General features: G+C 37.7%; 2 protein-coding genes across 4 annotated transcripts; one reads left to right on the top strand and one right to left on the bottom strand.

Moving 5' to 3' along the window:
* Window positions 1-2,136: 2,136 nt before the first annotated feature.
* LOC145938156 (uncharacterized) lies at window positions 2,137-4,145 on the top strand. The gene is made up of 2 exons (XM_083041571.1): window positions 2,137-2,409; window positions 2,503-4,145. The coding sequence occupies exons 1-2, from the start codon at window positions 2,304-2,306 to the stop codon at window positions 4,143-4,145; spliced, it is 1,749 nt and encodes a 582-aa protein (XP_082897697.1). The 5' UTR covers window positions 2,137-2,303.
* Window positions 4,146-4,623: 478 nt separating this feature from the next.
* LOC145938491 (uncharacterized) lies at window positions 4,624-13,817 on the bottom strand. 3 transcript variants are annotated; one of them, XM_083042171.1, is made up of 4 exons: window positions 13,485-13,817; window positions 7,744-7,962; window positions 7,194-7,495; window positions 4,624-5,635 (listed from the first exon to the last, which is right to left on the bottom strand). In XM_083042171.1, exons 1-4 carry the CDS (start codon window positions 13,488-13,490, stop codon window positions 5,341-5,343), a joined length of 822 nt encoding a protein of 273 aa, XP_082898297.1. In that variant the 5' UTR covers window positions 13,491-13,817; the 3' UTR covers window positions 4,624-5,340. The 3 variants fall into 3 exon arrangements, with proteins under 3 accessions (XP_082898297.1, XP_082898296.1, XP_082898295.1); XM_083042170.1 differs by having other exon boundaries at window positions 4,624-5,638; window positions 7,744-7,959; window positions 13,485-13,810; XM_083042169.1 differs by having other exon boundaries at window positions 4,624-5,638; window positions 13,485-13,810.
* Between the last annotated feature and the right edge of the window lie 6,143 nt (window positions 13,818-19,960).

Genomic DNA, 19,960 nt, shown 5'->3' on the forward strand with positions numbered 1-19,960 from the left:
ATGTTGAGTATGTATAGTACTTCATATTTTATTATATATAAAACGAATGACACTAGGCTGTACGAAACAAGCTCAAAGATGTCTTTCTTCTGAGCGGTTTTCGAGTAATAAAACGCGGGCTTGAAACGAAATCGAAATCTATCCTAGAATCTAGTAAAAATAAAAATCGTACCCTTTAGAAAATTCTTTAATAAGAAAACAGTACATAACAAGCGAGTCGAGTTTATTTTTAATTTAACGTAACGATCGATATGAGATTTTATAAAAATACGCGGTAAGCCTCAACGTTGATAAACAGCCGGTTTATCTGAGAAAACTGTTCAATGTCGAGGGCGCGATGTTTAGATTTCGATTTAGTTTCAAACCACGAGACGTGTTTTAGACAAAGCATAGACGATATAAGCACTGCAACTTTTTGCAGATTAATCTCTCACCGTCGAAAGCCGCTCGATTCGTTTCGGATCCGGAAGCCTCGACGGTCTCGCACTTATTGTTAATATTATAATTTAATTGCGTCGGGAAGGGGACGCTTCCCGGCCGATTGTCACGAAGAGAAGTTATGTAAAGCACTTGGACAGTCAACAAAGTTCGCGAAGAAATCACGAGATCATGCGCTTGCATGCGGCGTTCTTGTTGAGATGGCGACTCTGCGCGCGTACAAGGCACTGCAAAGTAATGTAATTACATTGTTCAGGGAAAGCCGATGAACAATCTAATGTCAAGTTAAATAGTAAATTAAACTACTAAAAGATATAGTATAATATAATATAGAAAAGTAGATACGGCATGATAGCCAAAAAGATTTTCCTTATACGTTTGTTTTATATGTATATATTTTTTTAAGTTTTCACAATAAAAAAATATATATATTATATTTATATATATATATATATATATATATATATATATTATATTTATATTATATTTATTTTTTTATTCAAAACTTAAAAAAAAGACAGAATCTTTATCCACCAAAGAATAAAGATTTACCGATCAAATTTACATCGAAAATTCATTGACAAAGATTTCGTCATTTCTAGTAGAAATTCTCATTAAAATTAAAAATTATATTCTAGCAATTTGAAAAATACTGCGATTGTTTAATAGCGTTTAATTTCGCGCGAGAATCAGTAGTTGAAGCGTTCGCCAGATTGCATAAAGCGCACCCCTCGAATCTCGCCGCGCAGAACTGACAGTTCGACGAATGACTGAATCGTCTTCACAATCGTCACAGAGCCGCGATCCGGGATTTATCGATTGAGACTCCACTCCAGTTATATCTATACAATGCAGCGAAATTCGTTGAAGGATATTGACACGACTCGTTGAATGATACTTTAACGAGTTACCGTAACTTGAAGTATCGATGGAAAGCAATGCAGCGCGGAAACGCCGTTTTCATCAGCGAGAGAGACCAAAGCACAAGTGTTGTGTATGTTCGTTATATACTGACAAGGAGATGACGCCAATTGGAAAATCGCTTTTCCAACGAGTCATGGTGCGTTCGATAGCTTGTAGCTAGCTAACGAAAACCCTAAAGGCGTTTGCGCCAATGGGCCTTTGTTTAGTAGAAATTACGAGACAAAGTTAGAGTCACGCAGCTACGTTTCTCATAAGCAAGGACACTATGATCCTTTTCGAGTGAGCGGCGTGGCTGCGAAGACTAAGGCTCTTGTTCATTGTTTTTTGCGCCGGCGGCGAAGGTTCGAATCCCGCTGACGACTGCTTCGCTTCCTTTTTTTTTTTTTTCAATATTGGACATTAAAAAAATACTATATTATTATTTATTTATTATTTTTTATTTATTTATTTTTTTTACATAAAAATAAGTACATTTTTAAATGTTTGAACGCAATAAAAAACACAAATCATGTGAGTTGATTATTTTTTTCATGCAACTTATATCAAAATAAAATATGTAAACTTTAATCGTCTATATTATAAAAAATTTCCATTGCTTCGCAATGTCGTGGATGAAAATCCATGTAAAAATAAACATTGCGTGGTTAACATATACATCTTGGCAGTATAATTTGCAAATTACATGTTTGTTTATTATCTTTATTGTGGAATATTTTATATATGTATTAAAATTGTGTGTGAAATATGTAGAGATGAGAGAAAAGGACGGGCAAGTATACCTGCCAGCGTTTGAAAAGTCTTTGTTAGGTAGAAGGGACTGTTGTCCCCTCTATTCGATCTTTTTAACGGTTTTCACGAAGGCATTCTCACACGTTATAACGTGTCTCACCAGTTTCGTAACAGCATTTCGAAAGAGAGCGTGGCACGAAACATCGGTAAAAATGGAGACAACATATATTACTGATAATACTATTAAATATGTGCAACTACTTGCAAAGTGCGATATTTCAAAGGAAGATTTGACGGATGCAATCGAATATTTTCGAGGTAAATATATTATTAATGAAGAATTGAAAAAAACATCTGCTTTTATAACATCACAGTATATTTCAAATTATAATGTTAAATAATTGTTTGTAGATACTGTTGTACGCTTTAATTTAATATTTGCTGACGCCCCACGCAAATTTTCGAACAATGCCAAATTAGTTGGCGGCAAACTTTTTGAAAAATTTATTAAACTGTTGGGAGAGCATGAAATTATGGACGAAATTGAATATTATACAGAAGAAGGACAAGAGGTAGTTACCTGCGAAGATATGCCAAGTACGAGTGAGAATATACTCGATGAATTGGAAGACTATGAACCTCCGGAAAAAATTGCTGCGCATAAAATAGTACCATATAATGTCAAATTGAAGATTGTAATGACAGCTGAAGAACATCCACAGTGGTCTTTTAAAACATTAAAGCATCATTTTAAAAAGTATTTAAACCATGCCTCTGATGTTGCAAAATATAAAAAAGCTGTTTTGTCAGGTGGCACTTTTAGAGACAAATTAAATACAATAAAAGTTAATGTGTACGATCGCTTTGTAGAAGCAAGAAATAATAATCAATTAGTTACACGACGTTTGCTGCAACAATGGGCGATAGCTGTAGCCGCACAATATAACAATGCACAAAAGGAAAACGAAGAACCTATAAGTGCTTTCCATTTCGTAGCATCCAGCACATGGTTGACCAACTTTTTACACGATCACAAGATATCGAATCGTCGCGTTGTCCGGTATATTTCTAAAAAAGAGGCAATTGAACCAGAAGCTGTGATAAAATCAGCGGAACAGTTTCAAAAATTAATTCAAGCAATTTCACCGGATTACGACCCCGATTTTGTAATTAATACAGATCAAACAGGATGTGAGTATAGAGTTAATGTGTCGCGAACTTACACGCATACTGGAGAAAAATTAGGCCAATTGTATATCGGCGATTTAAATAAAGTTTCGCATTCGTACACCGCCCAATATTCGCTGACAAAATCCGGGAAGTTATTAAATAAAGTATTTGTTTGTTTGCAAGAATATTCTGATTATTTTGGAGTACGTGTAAAAAAAGATGTAGATGAGTTATTAAAATTATGTAAAAATGTTGTCGTTGTATGTTCCAAATCGGGCAAATTAACAACGTCATTATACGAACAGTATTTGAAAAATGTTGTTAAACCGTATGTCCGGGATAATTTGTTTTTATTTATTGTTGATTCCTGGGGAGGACAAAAAAACATCCAAACATATAACGAAATATTCCGCAACAAAAATAATAAACCAACATGTAATTTGCAAATTATACCACCAAAATGTACTCCGATTTGTCAGCCATGTGATGTATATTTTTACAGACAAGTAAAAATTATAATTAAAAAAATACAAAATTGTCCAGATGTCATTGCAAGCGACGAAAGCAAACAATTAAATACTCGTGCTGATGCAATTCGCATACAATCAATAATTCATTATTTATTATCAGCACCAAAATTTAAAAATATGCTTCAATACGCATGGTATGCTGCAAAGTTAGCTGACAATAGAAACATCTTTTTAAATGTAAATCAAATATGCTTTCCCCCTATTATTGTTAATAAAAAATGCGAATGTGGACAATATAATTCCTTTATAAAATGTTCGTGGTGTGACAAAATTTTATGTTTCAAATGTTTTTATATTGATTTTCATCCACGACATTGCGAAGCAATGGAAATTTTTTATAATATAGACGATTAAAGTTTACATATTTTATTTTGATATAAGTTGCATGAAAAAAATAATCAACTCACATGATTTGTGTTTTTTATTGCGTTCAAACATTTAAAAATGTACTTATTTTTATGTAAAAAAAATAAATAAATAAAAAATAATAAATAAATAATAATATAGTATTTTTTTAATGTCCAATATTGAAAAAAAAAAAAAGGAAGCGAAGCAGTCGTCAGCGGGATTCGAACCTTCGCCGCCGGCGCAAAAAACAATGAACGAGAGCCTTAGTCTTCGCAGCCACGCCGCTCACTCGAAAAGGATCATAGTGTCCTTGCTTATGAGAAACATAGCTGCGTGACTCTAACTTTGTCTCGTAATTTCTACTAAACAAAGGCCCATTGGCGCAAACGCCTTTAGGGTTTTCGTTAGCTAGCTACAAGCTATCGAACGCACCATGACTCGTTGGAAAAGCGATTTTCCAATTGGCGTCATCTCCTTGTGAGATACTTTAGATCCAGAGATTTCAACGAGTACATTTTTCTCGATTTTCGCGTACAATTATCTCTTTCAAGAAGTAGACTAGATTGGTAGCAAACGGACATACATTTCTCATTGAAATTATCTTCTTTGTTGACGCTGATATTACCTAATATGCATATTCATCGCGAAACGTATAATTACAACACGTATATACCACATAAACCATTTGATTTTTTTCATACTTTTTGTCGACTCAACTCTCATTACGATTACCATATCATAACGCTATTTTTTCATTCTCGCATTCCTCCGCATGGCAGCGTCGTCTTCATCGCTGAAACTTTTATTAGATATAGTTAGTACACACATCGGTTATAAAGAAAAGGTAAGACGTTGTATAAAATCTTTTTACACCCTGGGGCCTAGTCGCGTCTAGGGTGAGTCGCCAGATATCGACTGCCACACAGTCGTGTCATCATCTTGTTCCATTCGTCCTCCGTTTGACACTCATTAATCTTTCGTCATCGGAGATTTGGCGAATGTTTCTCCTGAAACGCGGACCGTCATGTGACAGAACTTCATCCGCTCTTCATATAATCATTTTCCCTCGCGCTCGAACGAGTCGCGATTCAGATCTCTCCTCCAGACTCCATCAAACGTTACCGCTGAAAGCGTCACTGGCGCTCAGACGATTGTTATCCTGCGTCGAGCCAAGATAACGGCCGGGCGCCAGCAGCCAGCCTCACGTCTTGGCGAACTTGTAGACGACACCGAACACCAGCACGCTCACCAGCATCAGCACCATCGCGGTCACCACCTTGGCGAAGGCGTTCAGTCCGCTCTCGGTGGGCTGCTGCGATCTTCCGCTCGGCATGCTCTGTTTGGCGGCTAGGCCGCGCGCAAGAGCGGGAAAAGCCAGGCTCTGGGTGAAGGTCAGCTTGTGGAGGGACTCTGATAGGGAGTACGGGCCTACGGATCCGCGGGCCGCCGCCCTTAACAGGGCATACTCTAGGTCCAGAGCGTCGAACATGCTGTATCTGCTAAACGTAAAAGAGTTTGCAGCTACAATTGACATTATGTTTAAGATTATTTAAATTTATTTTTATTATTATTATTGTTATTTAAATTTATTATTTAATTTTATATTATTCCAATATTATTCTTTTAAAATATTTTATATTATAATATTAATTATTTAATTATTTTATCATGTGAGCTTGTTCTATCGACATAATTTTTTTCACGCTATACGATATCGCTTTGTCTTTCTGTCCGCAAAATTATATTTTACATGCATTATTTCTTTGTAATTATTACCGTAATTGATTTCCTATTATCTATTTGATTTATTTCGTTTAACTTTGATTTTTTACATAAACCAGCAGTCTTTTTAAGAACGCTTTTGCGAAGCGAGTGCAATAATTCCAGCCTCGCGAGATTACGAGAGATCATGTCAAATAAAAAAGAAAGAGCGAAATTGAGTCGCGACCTCAAGCGCAAAGGAGACAAAGAATAATTTTTTTGAGATTTTCGTCGTAGAAAGAAGCACTCGATATTCTCGTCAAGAACCCATACGAATGAAAGCAATTCCATCGATACACACACACATACATATAGGGCCGACGCTGATGTACGTCCCGTGTTTGTATTAACGTACATCATGTCAAGGTCGTTCCTTGACACGAGTCAAGACCGAGTCCGGCGTTGAACGCATGGCGTGCGATAGATTATTTCTGACGTCCGGATCTCTGGGTCTTTGCTTGAGCTGCGCACACGTGGCCAAGGATAAGGTCATTTCTAAGTAAATATTTGCGTCGTCGATCCTTTAGGTACAAGAGATAAAAAAAAGGATAGGACGACATATAGAGTGATGCTTTCACATTAAACTTGTCGCTGTACTATTTCGAAATTCTATCTACGATGACAATGTCTCTTGCGTGTCTCCGTATTAGTATAACGTTGCCTTATACTGTAGTTAGGATGTCGGGAGAGATATCGATACTTCATTTGCTACAATAGCAAAAAATTTTACGATATTGATTTACTTTTTTTATTTTACTAACCACACACCCACGCGCGCCTCATTCATGTGACTCGACTATTTTATTTTAGTTACCAGCTGTTATTATTATTGTTTATATATATATAAACATTAAAAGTTTATTATAACAAATTTGTTAGAAGTAATATTTTTTTAAATCTTTTACGTATTTTATTAAATGTATTTCAACAACAGTCTTCTACAACTTTTTGCCCCTAAGCGTCTCTAATAAATTTATATTTTTTTTGACCGCATTATTAATTATATTCAAACGACAATTTAAGTTTTTAAAGATATTCTTTAAAATTATTTTATTTGAATAAAATCTTTGTGTTTAATCGCATCAAACGAATAAAATTACTTTCACACACTCTTAACTTCTTAAATATTCCAGTTGTCAAATTACATAATCTTTGCTCAATGACAGATCTTCATTGATACGAAGTAACGCACGATACTTCAAAAATTTTACGTATTCTATTTTCAGACTAAATATGTGTTATTAAAAAAAAAAAAACAATTTTAAATTATGATAGAGGAGAAAAACAAATTACCTGCTGCTGCGTCTCCTGTCTTGCGAGTGCATCGACACGATCGCCGAGCTCGGCATTGATCGCAGGCTGCTGGTGGTCGAGCTGGAAGGACTGGGCGGTACTGGCCTGTCCTCGTGGTCCTCGTCCACGGACGTTCTGTCCGGCGACGGTGGACTCTTCAGCCCTCCCGCGTTATGGTGGTTGTGATGAAGATAGGGCAGCTGCAGCCGCGCGTGATCCGGATGCAGCAGGCTGGCGCGACGCGACTGCTGCGGCGTCATCGCCGGGCTGTTGCACGCGACACCGCATGGTGACGGCGACGCCTTTAATGTTAATTTCATCAATCTTCTTTTACAAATTGCAAAGTTCCTATCTTGCGGGAAAATGTAAATTGATGACTAATTTCAGTAAACGTGCAATCAAAATCGTGTTCTTGACAGGAAGTCTTGCATTCTTCGATAGAAATTCAACTTGTGATGTTAACAAAAGACATCAACACTATTTGTCCGATCAGAAATTGATATCTCTTTCTTTCTCTTTCTCTTCCCCTTTTCGTATACAAAAGTTGCACCTGAATAGATTCGATGCCGCTGTCGTTGACGTTTTCCTGCACGTCTGGGAACACAAAAGCTTGGGCCTGTTCGTCGACGTCGGCTCTGGGGGAGTCGCTGGGCCATATCTGAAGAAGGGGAAGTCCACTTCGGGTCTCGTTGCAGACTTCGGCAACGACAACGTTGTTTGTCGATCCCCCGGTATTGAGGCACAAGCCTAGGTCTCTCAGTGGCTTCTGCTAAATGACGTTCAACTCTTATAATTACTTCAGGTACATTAAACGATCTCTCTCTCTCTTTCTTTTCTACGATGATTGAAATCTGAATTTTTTCTGCTCGCTCTTCGTATAAATTCAGATTTGTCCGAAAGTTTTACATCGAAATGCAAATGCGTTTTGGAAAATAATATTGAATGCAAATATACGTGAAACGAGATTTGAATTTTTCTCTTGCTTGTAGCACGTGCACTTGAAACTGTATTGCCATTGAATTATTGCTACGAGACTCGTATCGTACGACGCGAGAAAAAGAACTCCTTGCGACTTTTAGTTACTCACTGACTTTCGATAACAAATAATCAAGTTACTACTAGAAACTTGGTAATGTCGTCGTGGCACGAGACAAACATTTTCTGCGTTAGCGACACAAGACCGATTTTTCACGTGGCTGGATATTAAATATGAAATATTAAAAAGAAATATATTTTTAGCCACGGTTGCGTTGCAAGAGTGGATTAATCAATGCGATATTCAGTTGTTTTTTTTTCGTTGAGTGAGAAACTTTATTTCCAATTTCGACGAAATTTGTTTAAGAAAAGATAAGTAATAAGAATAACGCAGCGAGATTTCCTCGTGTATAGAATTTTTTAATTAAAATAGAGATATTATAAATATTTTTCTTCACACAGATGACAATAAACTCTTATGTTAATGCAATACATAAACAAAACACAGATTTTATAATTGTTCCTAAAGCAGTAATAAATCAAAATTTATAGGCGTTATTATTAATAAGTTTGTCATGAAATATCGTGCTCGTGTCTACTTATCGATCATTTATACCATAAAATGTACCTTTGACGTCATATCGGTATATATATAACTAATATATAATTACAGTTGAGCTCTGAGTAAACTTTGAAGAATCTCTCATAATTCCTTAGAAAATTAAGATCATGATTAAAGGATTAGGTTGTTGGGTTCCTAAATAAAAGCTTCGTAATATATCGCACGACCATGAACTATTCGTGAATAACTAATATGTGAATACTAATCTTTCATTTTACCGAAACCAAATCTGACACATATTATATACATGCATACACACACACAAATATATATATATATATATATATATATATATATATATATATATCAGATTTAGTTTTGGTAAAATAAAAAAAATATATATATATATATTGATATTGATGAAATTGTTTGCATTTTATATTGGTATAATGGTGTATGAATCTCAAATAATTAATGTCACAGTGCCCACGCAATTTGCCTTTAGAGGAAAGAAAATGTCACACGCTTAAATAATGCTCCAGTTTTCAAGCTACAGAATGACATCAACTATATCATCTAATTTTATATTATATTCTATCTATCAAATTATATTGAATATATGAATTAAACATATTAACAACGAAATTATAATAATTATATACATTAACTGTTTTTTAAAAATATTAAAAATCATTTTTTCTTATTACATAATCAATATTTTCATCTTTCATCAAGAACACAAGATAATAAATAATCTATTTTAAAAAAAACGCACATACAAATAATTATCAAATAAATTATAGAAAAATTTCTCATCTGAAAGATAATTATTTTAATTATAAAAATCTCTCTTATAATAAACTACTTGAATTAAAGATACCATTTCAATTATTATCCTCCTAAAATTTCCTACACTAAAAATTAGCAAGCGTTATGATTAAGCTATCAAAGCTTGGGCAAATGAAATACTAATCTAAGCTATCATCCATTTCTTGGTTCGCAATTTCTCAATGGATTGTTATTCCTGCCCTTGTTCGTACCTCACCTTCGCCCTTTTCGCGCCGGAGCTTATTCGTCGCAAGAGCTCCCTATCCGTCGATCGAGCGATCTGATTTTATTAAGCCTGCGACAAGGTGGACAAGAGTGGATAATAATAATACATGGTTTAAAGTTCAAAATGTCGTCGTCGACGTTGTACGATAGTCACTGTCACGCAGGAAGCTGCATGTCTACCGACGAGCCGGGGGATAAACGGCTCGCTGGTTTCCGGTGCGACGAGCTTGCAAAGGTCGCTCCAGTGTACAAAAAAGCTTCGGGAAAAGGCCGCAGAAGCAATGCGAAACAGATCGATAAAACGCGAGCGAGAAAAAGTGCGTCGTTGGAAAAAAGAACGCATAATTTGTCACGAATTCCCCATTTGTTTTTCTCTTTCTCTGTCTCTCTAATTATGCCAACAAACTTTGCGTGAGTACTAATTCTTTAAACGATTCGTAGTTGACGCTATTCAAACGGAAGTGTGGATGTAAATAATTTCTGCGCTTTTTAGCGAAAGAATATTATATCAAAGGGCTTTTTAAACATACGCAGCAGTTTAAATTCATATTAAATTCATATTTTATATTTTTGTATCGTCGCTATATATTGTTAACGTAGCAATAGAATTTAATATCACGCTCGCGAGACAAATTGCTTCTAGTTTTTTGACAAAGCGAGCTTATAAAATATGAACCGGAAGTGCCTAGAAAAAAAATCGATAGTCATTTTGAAATAATCACTTATTGCTGTAAAAAAAGACCGTACAAGTAATGTTATACACAATCCATTTTTCGAATGCCTTTTCCGTCGTATAAAAAAAAAGACAATGATTCGATAGAGAATGAAGGTAGCACCGAGGGTTAGCCAAGGAAGAAACACGAAACAGATCGATAGTGCGTGAGCAGGAAGTGTGTATATAAGGGCGATATAACTGGAAGGTCGTAGCGTGTGAAATGCTATCGACGAATCAAAACAAGAGACCAATGGAGAAGCAAACAACTGTTGATTAAACAAGAATGTTTTTTTCCTCCCTCTAATTTTCATTCCATCTTTTGATGTTTGTGGCAAAGTTTAACAGTAATTTAAATTTAACATTTTTTTTCCTCATTGTTATTGCTTGGCAAAATAATCTCGAGTCATCTCTTCAAGATTACGCTGAAAGGAATGCACGATATGGAAGATCGATAATGCAAAGATGCTCTATTTTTCCAAAAAGTGCAAACTCGTTTTCGCAGTGATAAAAAATTCGCGAACGCGACGTCATCTCCATCGATAGTGAAAACGGTCGTCGAAGTCACCGCGAGGGAAAAACGCGTTGAACCGGATCGAAATGGGGCCTTGTTTGTTTCTCTCTATGGAAAACTTCCGCCACATGATTCTGCCTTTCTCTGACGACTGCTACTTTTTCTCTCGACCGATGTACAGATACGTGAAACGCGGCGCGAATAAAACGAAATGTGTTATTTTGCGCATCGTCGCGCTTGAGCACCGGATATGTTGTAAAAGCTTCTCTCTTCGGCGAAGCGGAAGTTGTAACGGAAACGCGAGTCTGGCGGTGCTTCAAATTGTCTGACGGAAAAATTTCGCAATAAAACACTCAAGAATGGTCGAGAATATGTAATATCTATCCGGAATATAGACTCGCGGAAAATTACCTTTCATCTTTGCTTTGATCAATTTGAATGCAGAGTCAAGAAGTCGAAAGAATGTCCCGCGAATCTCTTAGGAATATCCTCTGCGTATATCCTTCGCGATGAGTTTGCGAATTTTGACATTTAGATAATATTCTCGCACAGTCGGTCCGGGGGAAGTTTGTTTGAAAATTTCGAAAACTCAAAAAGTCACTCACACTGCTGTGCGCTTCGAGTCGGAAAACCTCGCCGGTGAAGTTAATGAAAATTGCATCGCGCGTCTGCTCCGGAAGCTGCGTCTCGTAATGCATTTTTCATGATTTAATCTACGAGCAGCGAAAAACGCGCGGCGGTAAAAAAAATATTATTCTATCACGCTATTCGCGGCGCGATTAAAATCTTTGTTCCGACCTTTCTAATAATTTGCGACACTTTCACAGAATTTATATACTTGCAAACATGTTAACTAAGTGTTTATTTCGTTGAAAGATATCGCGTGCATTTCTCGTATTTATCAATATGCGATTAATTAATACTTCTCCTTGTCTCGTCTATTCGATTAAACGCGTTTCACAGAAGAAACCTAATTTAAGATTCTAATAAGTCTTAATGAGATTCTGCCCAATGTCTAAAGGGCCATTGAAAGCAAATTACGACGAATGGAACTATCAACTATAGAAACGCAAAGAGGCAGGCGATAATTATACTGGGCTAGAGCACTGACTCGCATATAATAGCGTGAAAAGACATGCTTGTTCGTGACCATGACTGTAAGATCTCGTCTTCCCGTTTAGCCTTGGCACGGGGCGGTCGATGAAGGCGAGGAAAAAAAGCGAGATCGTTTTCCTGGCGCGATGCCTGCGTCGACTAAATAAAAAAAACCCTCGGAATCGCATATTATGTATGTTCCGATACTTTACACACACGTATATTTATCGCATACGAAAATGTCCCCGAACAATGACGACGCGAGGCCATTTCGCAAATTGCATCTGACAGATGAATCCTCATTTATTACAAGAGAATTAATTCTGACCTCTCGACACACAGAGGCATTTTATAGATTATTAAAAAGAATATTTCTCTGCTCGATAAATCCGTAATATTTTTATAATGTTATATATAGTTATTTTTTCCTGTTAATTATAGAGACTTTATAGTGATGGATAAATTGATAGAAAAATATCGATAGGCAAAGAGTAATAAGTAAAATTTAGTATAGATATATTACGAAGAGAGTTATTCGATAAAATGAACCCCGCTGTCAATTCCAACCCTTGGAATTTCTCGGTTGTTTTAGGTCGGCACGTCGCTCGTAAACTGAATCCAACAAGTTTTTATAACGGTCATCCCATGTAATCTAATTCAATCTACAAGGGAGTATGATAAAATATATTTCCCCGAAACGTAAAAAAAGCGTGGTAAAAGTGGAATGACGAAAAATAACGAAGTAAATTTATATAAGAGATACGTGCCTAGTTCGGATGCGAAAAAGTGAGCGATCTATATAAATGAAATATATATGTATATAGTTGGAGGCGATTGATTGATTGGAGAAATATGCTATGAAAACATATATCTAAAAAGTTCAATTTACTTTAATAATAACCATTGTCCGTATATTTCTCTTTTCAGCAATATCAACTATTTGCAATACAACAGCGAGATGGAGTGCAGATTGCATAAGACGGGATTCCGACCCACCTGTATGCTTCTCGCACTCGACTTTCGCGATCAAGGACGCGATAAATTCTCAAGCACAAGAAAAATAATCAACGTTTCTTTTTTTTTCATTTACACTGAGGGCGATCTACGCACTCGTTCTTAAAATATTATATAACGAGATAATAATGAATTTCACCATATACATATATATATATCGCGAATCGTCACACATAAGAAATCAGTTCACTCCCCTCGGTCGAGCTTTATATACGATGAGGCCAACCACTCTCATAAATCACAACCCCCTATAAATCATGATCGAATCGCAAGAAAAGAGACTGAGGTCCCTTAAAGTCACTTGTGAGAGGAAAAAATAAAATTAAAAAAAAAAAGAAGAGGAAAAAATCGAGCGCGCGATCCTACCTGCATGCTTCTGATCGCATGCCAGAAGATCCTGGCACGATCCTCCGAGGCGTCCGTTTACTTGGTCCAGGATTACGACGACTTGGGCACTCGGCGGCGACGGGGGCTCGGTCCTCCTCGGGATTCGAACTGCGACTGCGATCCGGCCGCGCGCGCGATAGAACCGTGTGCTTCGCTCCGCGAGGATTGGCGGTCCGGATGTGGAAGGGATGAAGGGAGCCAGGTGGATAGTGAAGCGGGGGTTGTTTTCGCTCTGTGCGAGGATACGAGGGTGAGAGAGTCAACGGTGGTCCGCCAGGGCGATGAGCCGCGTTTCGACAGGTGGACCGACAGGTCGGACGTTTTGGGCTCTCTCTCTCTCTCTCTCTCTCTCTCTCTCTTTCTCCCTTTACCCCGTTTGGTTTCATGAATCTTTCAGCAAGGGCTCTCCATGGGGAGGATAAGAGGAACGTCCGCGAACACGCGTTTGCCATCCCGCACGTTTATTATTTCATTTCGTCTAATACGTAAATCGATGACTCTTACGCTATTATATGCATTATTGTATTATTTTTCGAAACGGATTTTCCTCTACATATATGAGGCGAAAAACTGAAAATATTGAAAAAATTATTATATGTACATAAATAAAATTCACGCTTTATTTGCTTCTCTCTCTCTCTCTTTCTCTCTTGAATTATTTAGATTTTAAATGTCAAGCTTACTTTTCTCATAAAGCTATTTATGTGAATATATTACCACGTTCAACTCTGCAATTATGAACTTGATAAATATATTATTAGGAAGAAAAATTAAAATTTATTTATTAGGTAAACGAGGAATTTAATAAAATATGTAATAATTTTAATTATAAAAGCAAACAATTCATTTTTAAACATTGAGATCTAAATTCTCGACAGTTTTATTTTTCATCGACTTTGTTATCTTTCTTCTTGTAGCAGTCTATTTCGATAGATTCGATTAATTGTTAATCTACGGTAACTGCTGCGTTCCAATTACATATTGCCAATTAAACTAATTGCGTAACTCGCAACAGACTGGAATACGAATGATCCAACGAATGCTGTATTCTGATATATCTGATATATCTATCTCTGGTATATAAATAACCAGGAGATTAAATTGATCGCAATTCGCGTTGATATTGCTTTATCGTTATCGAAATATATAAGCTTTATATATAGACTCGAGCTTTCAAGAAACGTACACATCTAGTCGAGAAAAGTAAAGGGAGAGACGTTAAGTCGGATTTAATGGGAATTTTGAAGAAGAAGATTGAAGGGAAAAAGACGATTGAGCGTGTTGTCGTGGGAACGCGAATCCATATTGCGAAAAATGTAATTCTCTGTCGAGATTATGTTTTATAAAATAGAAAAAAAATAAAAAGAATCCGGTTATATTTCTATTGACCAAAAAGGAAGTATAGCAGCGTTCAGACAGGATACAGATAAAATTGAATAACGTGGGATACAGAGAGATAAAAGGTAAACATCATTGATGACATCTGGACCTTTCGCGAGAGAAATCACGACGGTTGACAAAGAAAATACTCGAAGAAGAAAAAGCTATCGAGACCGTGGCTTCGGAGAATGAAAGCACGAACAAAACATCAAGGCTCTTCAGAATTTAGGACACATTTGAGAATACCACTTGATTCTCGTGCGAGAGCACGAATTCCTTATCACGATAAATTGGATAGTAACTGTACAAAAGGCTGTTAAACGCTGTCCTATTTGCTTTAGCCGTCGCTCCTTCTGCCTGCCTTGACGATATGGCGAAATTAACGTGGATATGCGCGGAAAGCGTCTGGAAATGAGATGCGCAGGAGAAGATACGGAAGAGATAATGGAATATTCTCTGCACACATAAATGTAAGAGGACACACGAGGAGGAAACGCGCTCTATCTCCGGATAGACAGACGTAATTTATTATGTCATGTGAAGAATCTCGACGCATACCGGGTAAAGGTATGGAATAATGCATCCCTTAGTCGAGAGTGAGAAAGGGATATATGCCGGACGTACATGATCGTCGAGAAAATAAAATAAGAAAATCGCGAAGTAAGAGAACAGAGAACAACGGCGCGAAAAGGGATTCACGGGGGAGAACAATGCGATTTCGAGAGAAAGGGATTCGTCGCGACGAGAGGTGAATGTTCAGCGACAAATGCTGGTAGCGAAATGGTATCGTTTGTCAAGAGTGCAACAGGACAAACGTCGAGACGAAGGAAGATCCGCAGACGCCTCGTTTGTCATTTCCTACAATTCCTACAAAGCGATATAGACGACAAGAAAAACTCGCATCTCGCTCCGGTGTTAAGAAAAGCGATGGACCGTGAGATCAGACAACCCCAAAGATATCGACCCAGCTGATCGAATCGTAATTCCCTCTCAGAGTCGAGACGCCCGATTTTTCAGTCCGTCGACTTCAATAAGCGAGTACGACCCACGAGGTCGCTAGACTATCGCGATGCCAGGTGGTATCGGATCAGATGCACCCTGCTGGAAACTGGTGGTCGCAAGGTGGTGCGGAACAAAGCGGGACAAAGCGAGTTGCGGGAACGTAGGCAAGACAAGGACGCGGCCTCGCGAGGGGGTGGCAGCGGCCGAGGGACTAGGGGAAGAGGAAGAAGGCGAGGACGCGACGCCGGCGCGGCAGGAATCCCGTAGGTCAAGGTCACCAACCATCGGCCAGCGCCATCGACAACCCCGGGGGTGGCAACGGGAGCGTACGTTACGGCCCTGGAGTTTCTGCTCCTAAAACGCCGACGGCGAGAGAGCCTCGTGCAGGACGATCTTCGGACACCCCTTCGCGTCCCTCTCGCTTCCTTTGTCCCCTCTCACCCCCTGAAATCGATATATCTACCTACCTACCTACTCTCCGACAGCTCGACCGATCCGCAGGCAAAACAGGGCATCCTGATGCGCCACGCAATGCGGCTGCATCGCAATTTCGATGCGTATGTACAACACGTGTCTCACGTTATTGTTGCCCGTCACGTGCGATTCGCGATAATAAATGCACGTTGACGTCTGATGCCATCAAAGGACGAAAGTTGTCATTGTCATGCGATACGATGTAACGTGACGTTTTTCACGGATATCGCTAGAGATAGGAATTAAACATTTTATTTTTCAGGAGAGAGAACTCTGCATGTTCCAAATTGACGCGACGCTATTTCGACGTTTATTCTATATTGATGACGAGATCGGTGGCGTACCCCGCATCTCATGTTACACGTGATCGATATATTACGTCCTACGAGACCTGTCCGTATCCGATAAATTGAATATCGACGAGGACACGCGCGGTTGCTCATCCAGTCTCTCAAGATGATATAAAAATCGACAGTCAAGGTCGAAAAGGTACGGAGCATCTCGGGGGTGTACTTGCGAAATTATCCCCGGTTGACGTTCTATCGATCATCGGCGCATCCAGTTGATTACATATACGATCCATTTATCTCTGAGAGAGTGGCTGGATAAATCTCATCTTTACAGGCGAAGCTTTGTTAAAAATTTCACTCGAATCATCGAGCGATTGCTTTTTACAATGGAATATATTATCATTTATCATTTATCAAGAATATATAATTAATTAATGCAAAATATATATAATTAATTAAATATACAATTATAATAATTAATATAGATAGAATATGTATAATTAATTAAATATAATATATAATTAATTTAGTTTTTTATTTTATCATTTATTATATGAAATTTGTCGCTGAATTTGTCTCGGGGAGAAATTCCTTTTTGCATTCCTTTTTGCGGACTCAACTTCCGGCTCGGAAGTTCAAGAGTGGCTAATGCGACGAAAAACAAAGAGAGAGAGATTACGTGATGGTTATGCGTTCTAAAACGGTAATAGGATCGAGCGGATTTCCGCTTAGCAAGCAAGATTTAGTAAGGCCATTCGGTCAACTGCGCGCATAAACTGCGCATTCTGCAAGATGTGCACATGAAACCTCATCGTAAAACAGAATGCGGACCTCTGAATATTCAACAGTCCCCCCATAATACACTCCTAAAGGACTTCTATTTTCATCCGCTTCAATTGCGAGAATATAAATATAAATAATTGGGTCTTGAAAATAGAGAGGCGGCAGGAGAGGGAAAACGTTGTCTCAAGGTACGATTTTCAAGGTGCCTTCGAGAAATATCTCGATCAAACTTAATAGAAGCAATTAAATTAAAGAGAGGAGAAGAAAAGGTAACACGAGAAAAAGGATATATATGTATATGTAACACATGGATTTTTCTGATCGGCTGTCATTTTTTGCGTATATTGTCGACATTGTTCGAATTCCCATACTTTATGCAGGCGCTTTGAACCGCCGATCGATGAATTTAACCGCGGGACGACATTGTCAAACCGCACTTACTTCGTCGTTTATTCGTGACGTTGTATGAAAATTGTCTTAGCTATTTAGCTGCAACTTTCCCCGAGGAATCGCGGTAACTTCACGAAATCCCTCTGCATCGTACGATGTGTCATGCATCCATTGTCGTTGTCTGGTGCTTTCGTGCCTTTCGCTTTGATTAATTCAGACTCCGTTTTCAGACAATATCGCGTGTCTATGCACCGCAATGCCTCTGTGCAATAATGCGGATCTGCGTGCAAGATGCGACAGGAAGTCGGATGAAAAGAAAAATATGTACGTAATTTTTTTTCCGACGAAAAGAAGAACAATATTGCGGTAAAAATTCATTCAATTTCCTGTGCCATGTCGCATGTGCAACAAAGCGAGGCGAATCTTATGTCACGAGAGTAAATAAGGATAATATAGAATAATATATTATAAAATTATATATATAATTTAGAAAAATATATAGATAATATAGAATTGAATAAAGATAATATAGACGCGATTCTCATATATCTGAAATTAAAATTCTAAAAATTAATATGTATATATTATTTCATGTCATTATCAATAATACAAAGTAATATTTAAATAATTGTATATAATCTCTGAAAATTTTATTAAAATAAATAACAAAGTGTGAGATATAATTAACGAGTAGCGCAAAATCAATGTGTCATCGAATGTAAAATATTTATTTCAACAATGAAATAATGTAATTGTACTTATTCTATATACAAATTATAAATTAATGCGGCTATTAAAATTCAAGTAATTTAACGGAAGAAGTATTTACTCTTGAATTATTTACTCTACTCATAGTATTTATTCTACTTATTAATTATATGTTATTATCTTCAAAAATGATAAGAAATGTTTTATGTGAAAAGATGAAATAACAAAGTGTAAATTCTGCTCTATAAGACACTATAAAAATTTAGCTTCATTAAATTTTATTTTAGGACAGTATAAATCAATTCCGAAATTTTAGGGAAGGAACTTACGGATGCGACATACGGGACATTTATTAATTACCGCAGAAACAATTAACTTCTAAATCAGTATCAAATCTAAGAAGAGAGTTCTCCATGATCGATTTGTGATAACGGCGACCTGTCCGCGCGAAACCCTTGCATGATTAATCCAAATTAATTAATTTACTCAGCGATTTACCGCAAATTACGCTCGTCTAAATCTCACCAAAGGTCATTTATCGTCGCTGTTTGCTTCGGACGCTTTGCGCGAATTCTTTTAAATTCGCGAAGACCAACCTGGAGCCTCGCTCGTTCGTCGGGGATCGAGGATCGATGATCTACGATCGACGGTGTGTTGGATCAACGAGAGATGGAGCCCACGGTATAACAAAGTGGCAAATACATAAAATGTGCGTGAAATGCAGCGAACGTATGACGACGATGCCTTGGCCGCGGGCAGAGAAAGCTTTATACCTCGAAGGCTCCGGTTGACGGCGCCTGGCTGCTGACTTTGCCTCCGACACGTCGCCTCGTCTTCGTTTCCTTTCACCGCCGTGGCATATGTCACGTCAGGGCCGCATGTCCGATCTTCAAGAAGGCACGGTTTCTCGCAATTAAGGAACCGACGAACCTCATCCGAAAACGGGACATTTCTCGAGAGTGTTTCTGTCTGACCAAAAGTCTCTTCTCTACGCTATTAATTTCTCGAGAGTCGCTAATGAAATTTAAAATGTATAATAGAATTTCGAATCTTGTTAAAGATCGTAATCGGCACATAAATCGACAAGAAGATTGGAAGATGCTGGCTACCTTCAACACGCGAGATAAAATATTCTGCAACATTTCATTATATTTGCGGAATACTAAATAATATACATTTGTACATCTCAATGATTTCTACGCGATCACTATACTCAGGTGCCATTACCATTGACATTTCGTTTCAAATCCTTTCTTCTGTCTAGTCGTCCTCCGATCAGTCGCGTATCGACTATCACTCCGCGGCAAATTAATTTCGCTGTCGTCACCGATACTGCGATTGCCAACGATCTCGCAGATTTTTCTCTCGCTTCCGCGACTTTATAAACGGTTATCGAGAGATCTTCCTCTCGGAATGGATCGCGATCGC

The sequence above is a fragment of the Prenolepis imparis genome, unplaced genomic scaffold (assembly GCF_030444845.1).
Source record: "Prenolepis imparis isolate NDT839.2.m4 unplaced genomic scaffold, iyPreImpa1.0 SCAF_7, whole genome shotgun sequence".
In the NCBI taxonomy this organism is placed as follows: Eukaryota; Metazoa; Arthropoda; class Insecta; order Hymenoptera; family Formicidae; genus Prenolepis; species Prenolepis imparis.

Excerpts from the sequence above, each read along its gene's own strand:
- LOC145938156 (XM_083041571.1), top strand. The coding sequence starts at position 2,304 with ATGGAGACAACATATATTACTGATAATACTATTAAATATGTGCAACTA. Across the intron at positions 2,410-2,502 it reads TGCAATCGAATATTTTCGAG|ATACTGTTGTACGCTTTAAT; the intron begins GTAAATATATTA and ends AATTGTTTGTAG.
- LOC145938491 (XM_083042169.1), bottom strand. Across the intron at positions 7,496-7,743 it reads GCGGCATCGAATCTATTCAG|GCGTCGCCGTCACCATGCGG; the intron begins GTGCAACTTTTG and ends TTAACATTAAAG. Across the intron at positions 5,639-7,193 it reads GACAGGAGACGCAGCAGCAG|CAGATACAGCATGTTCGACG; the intron begins GTAATTTGTTTT and ends TTTTACGTTTAG.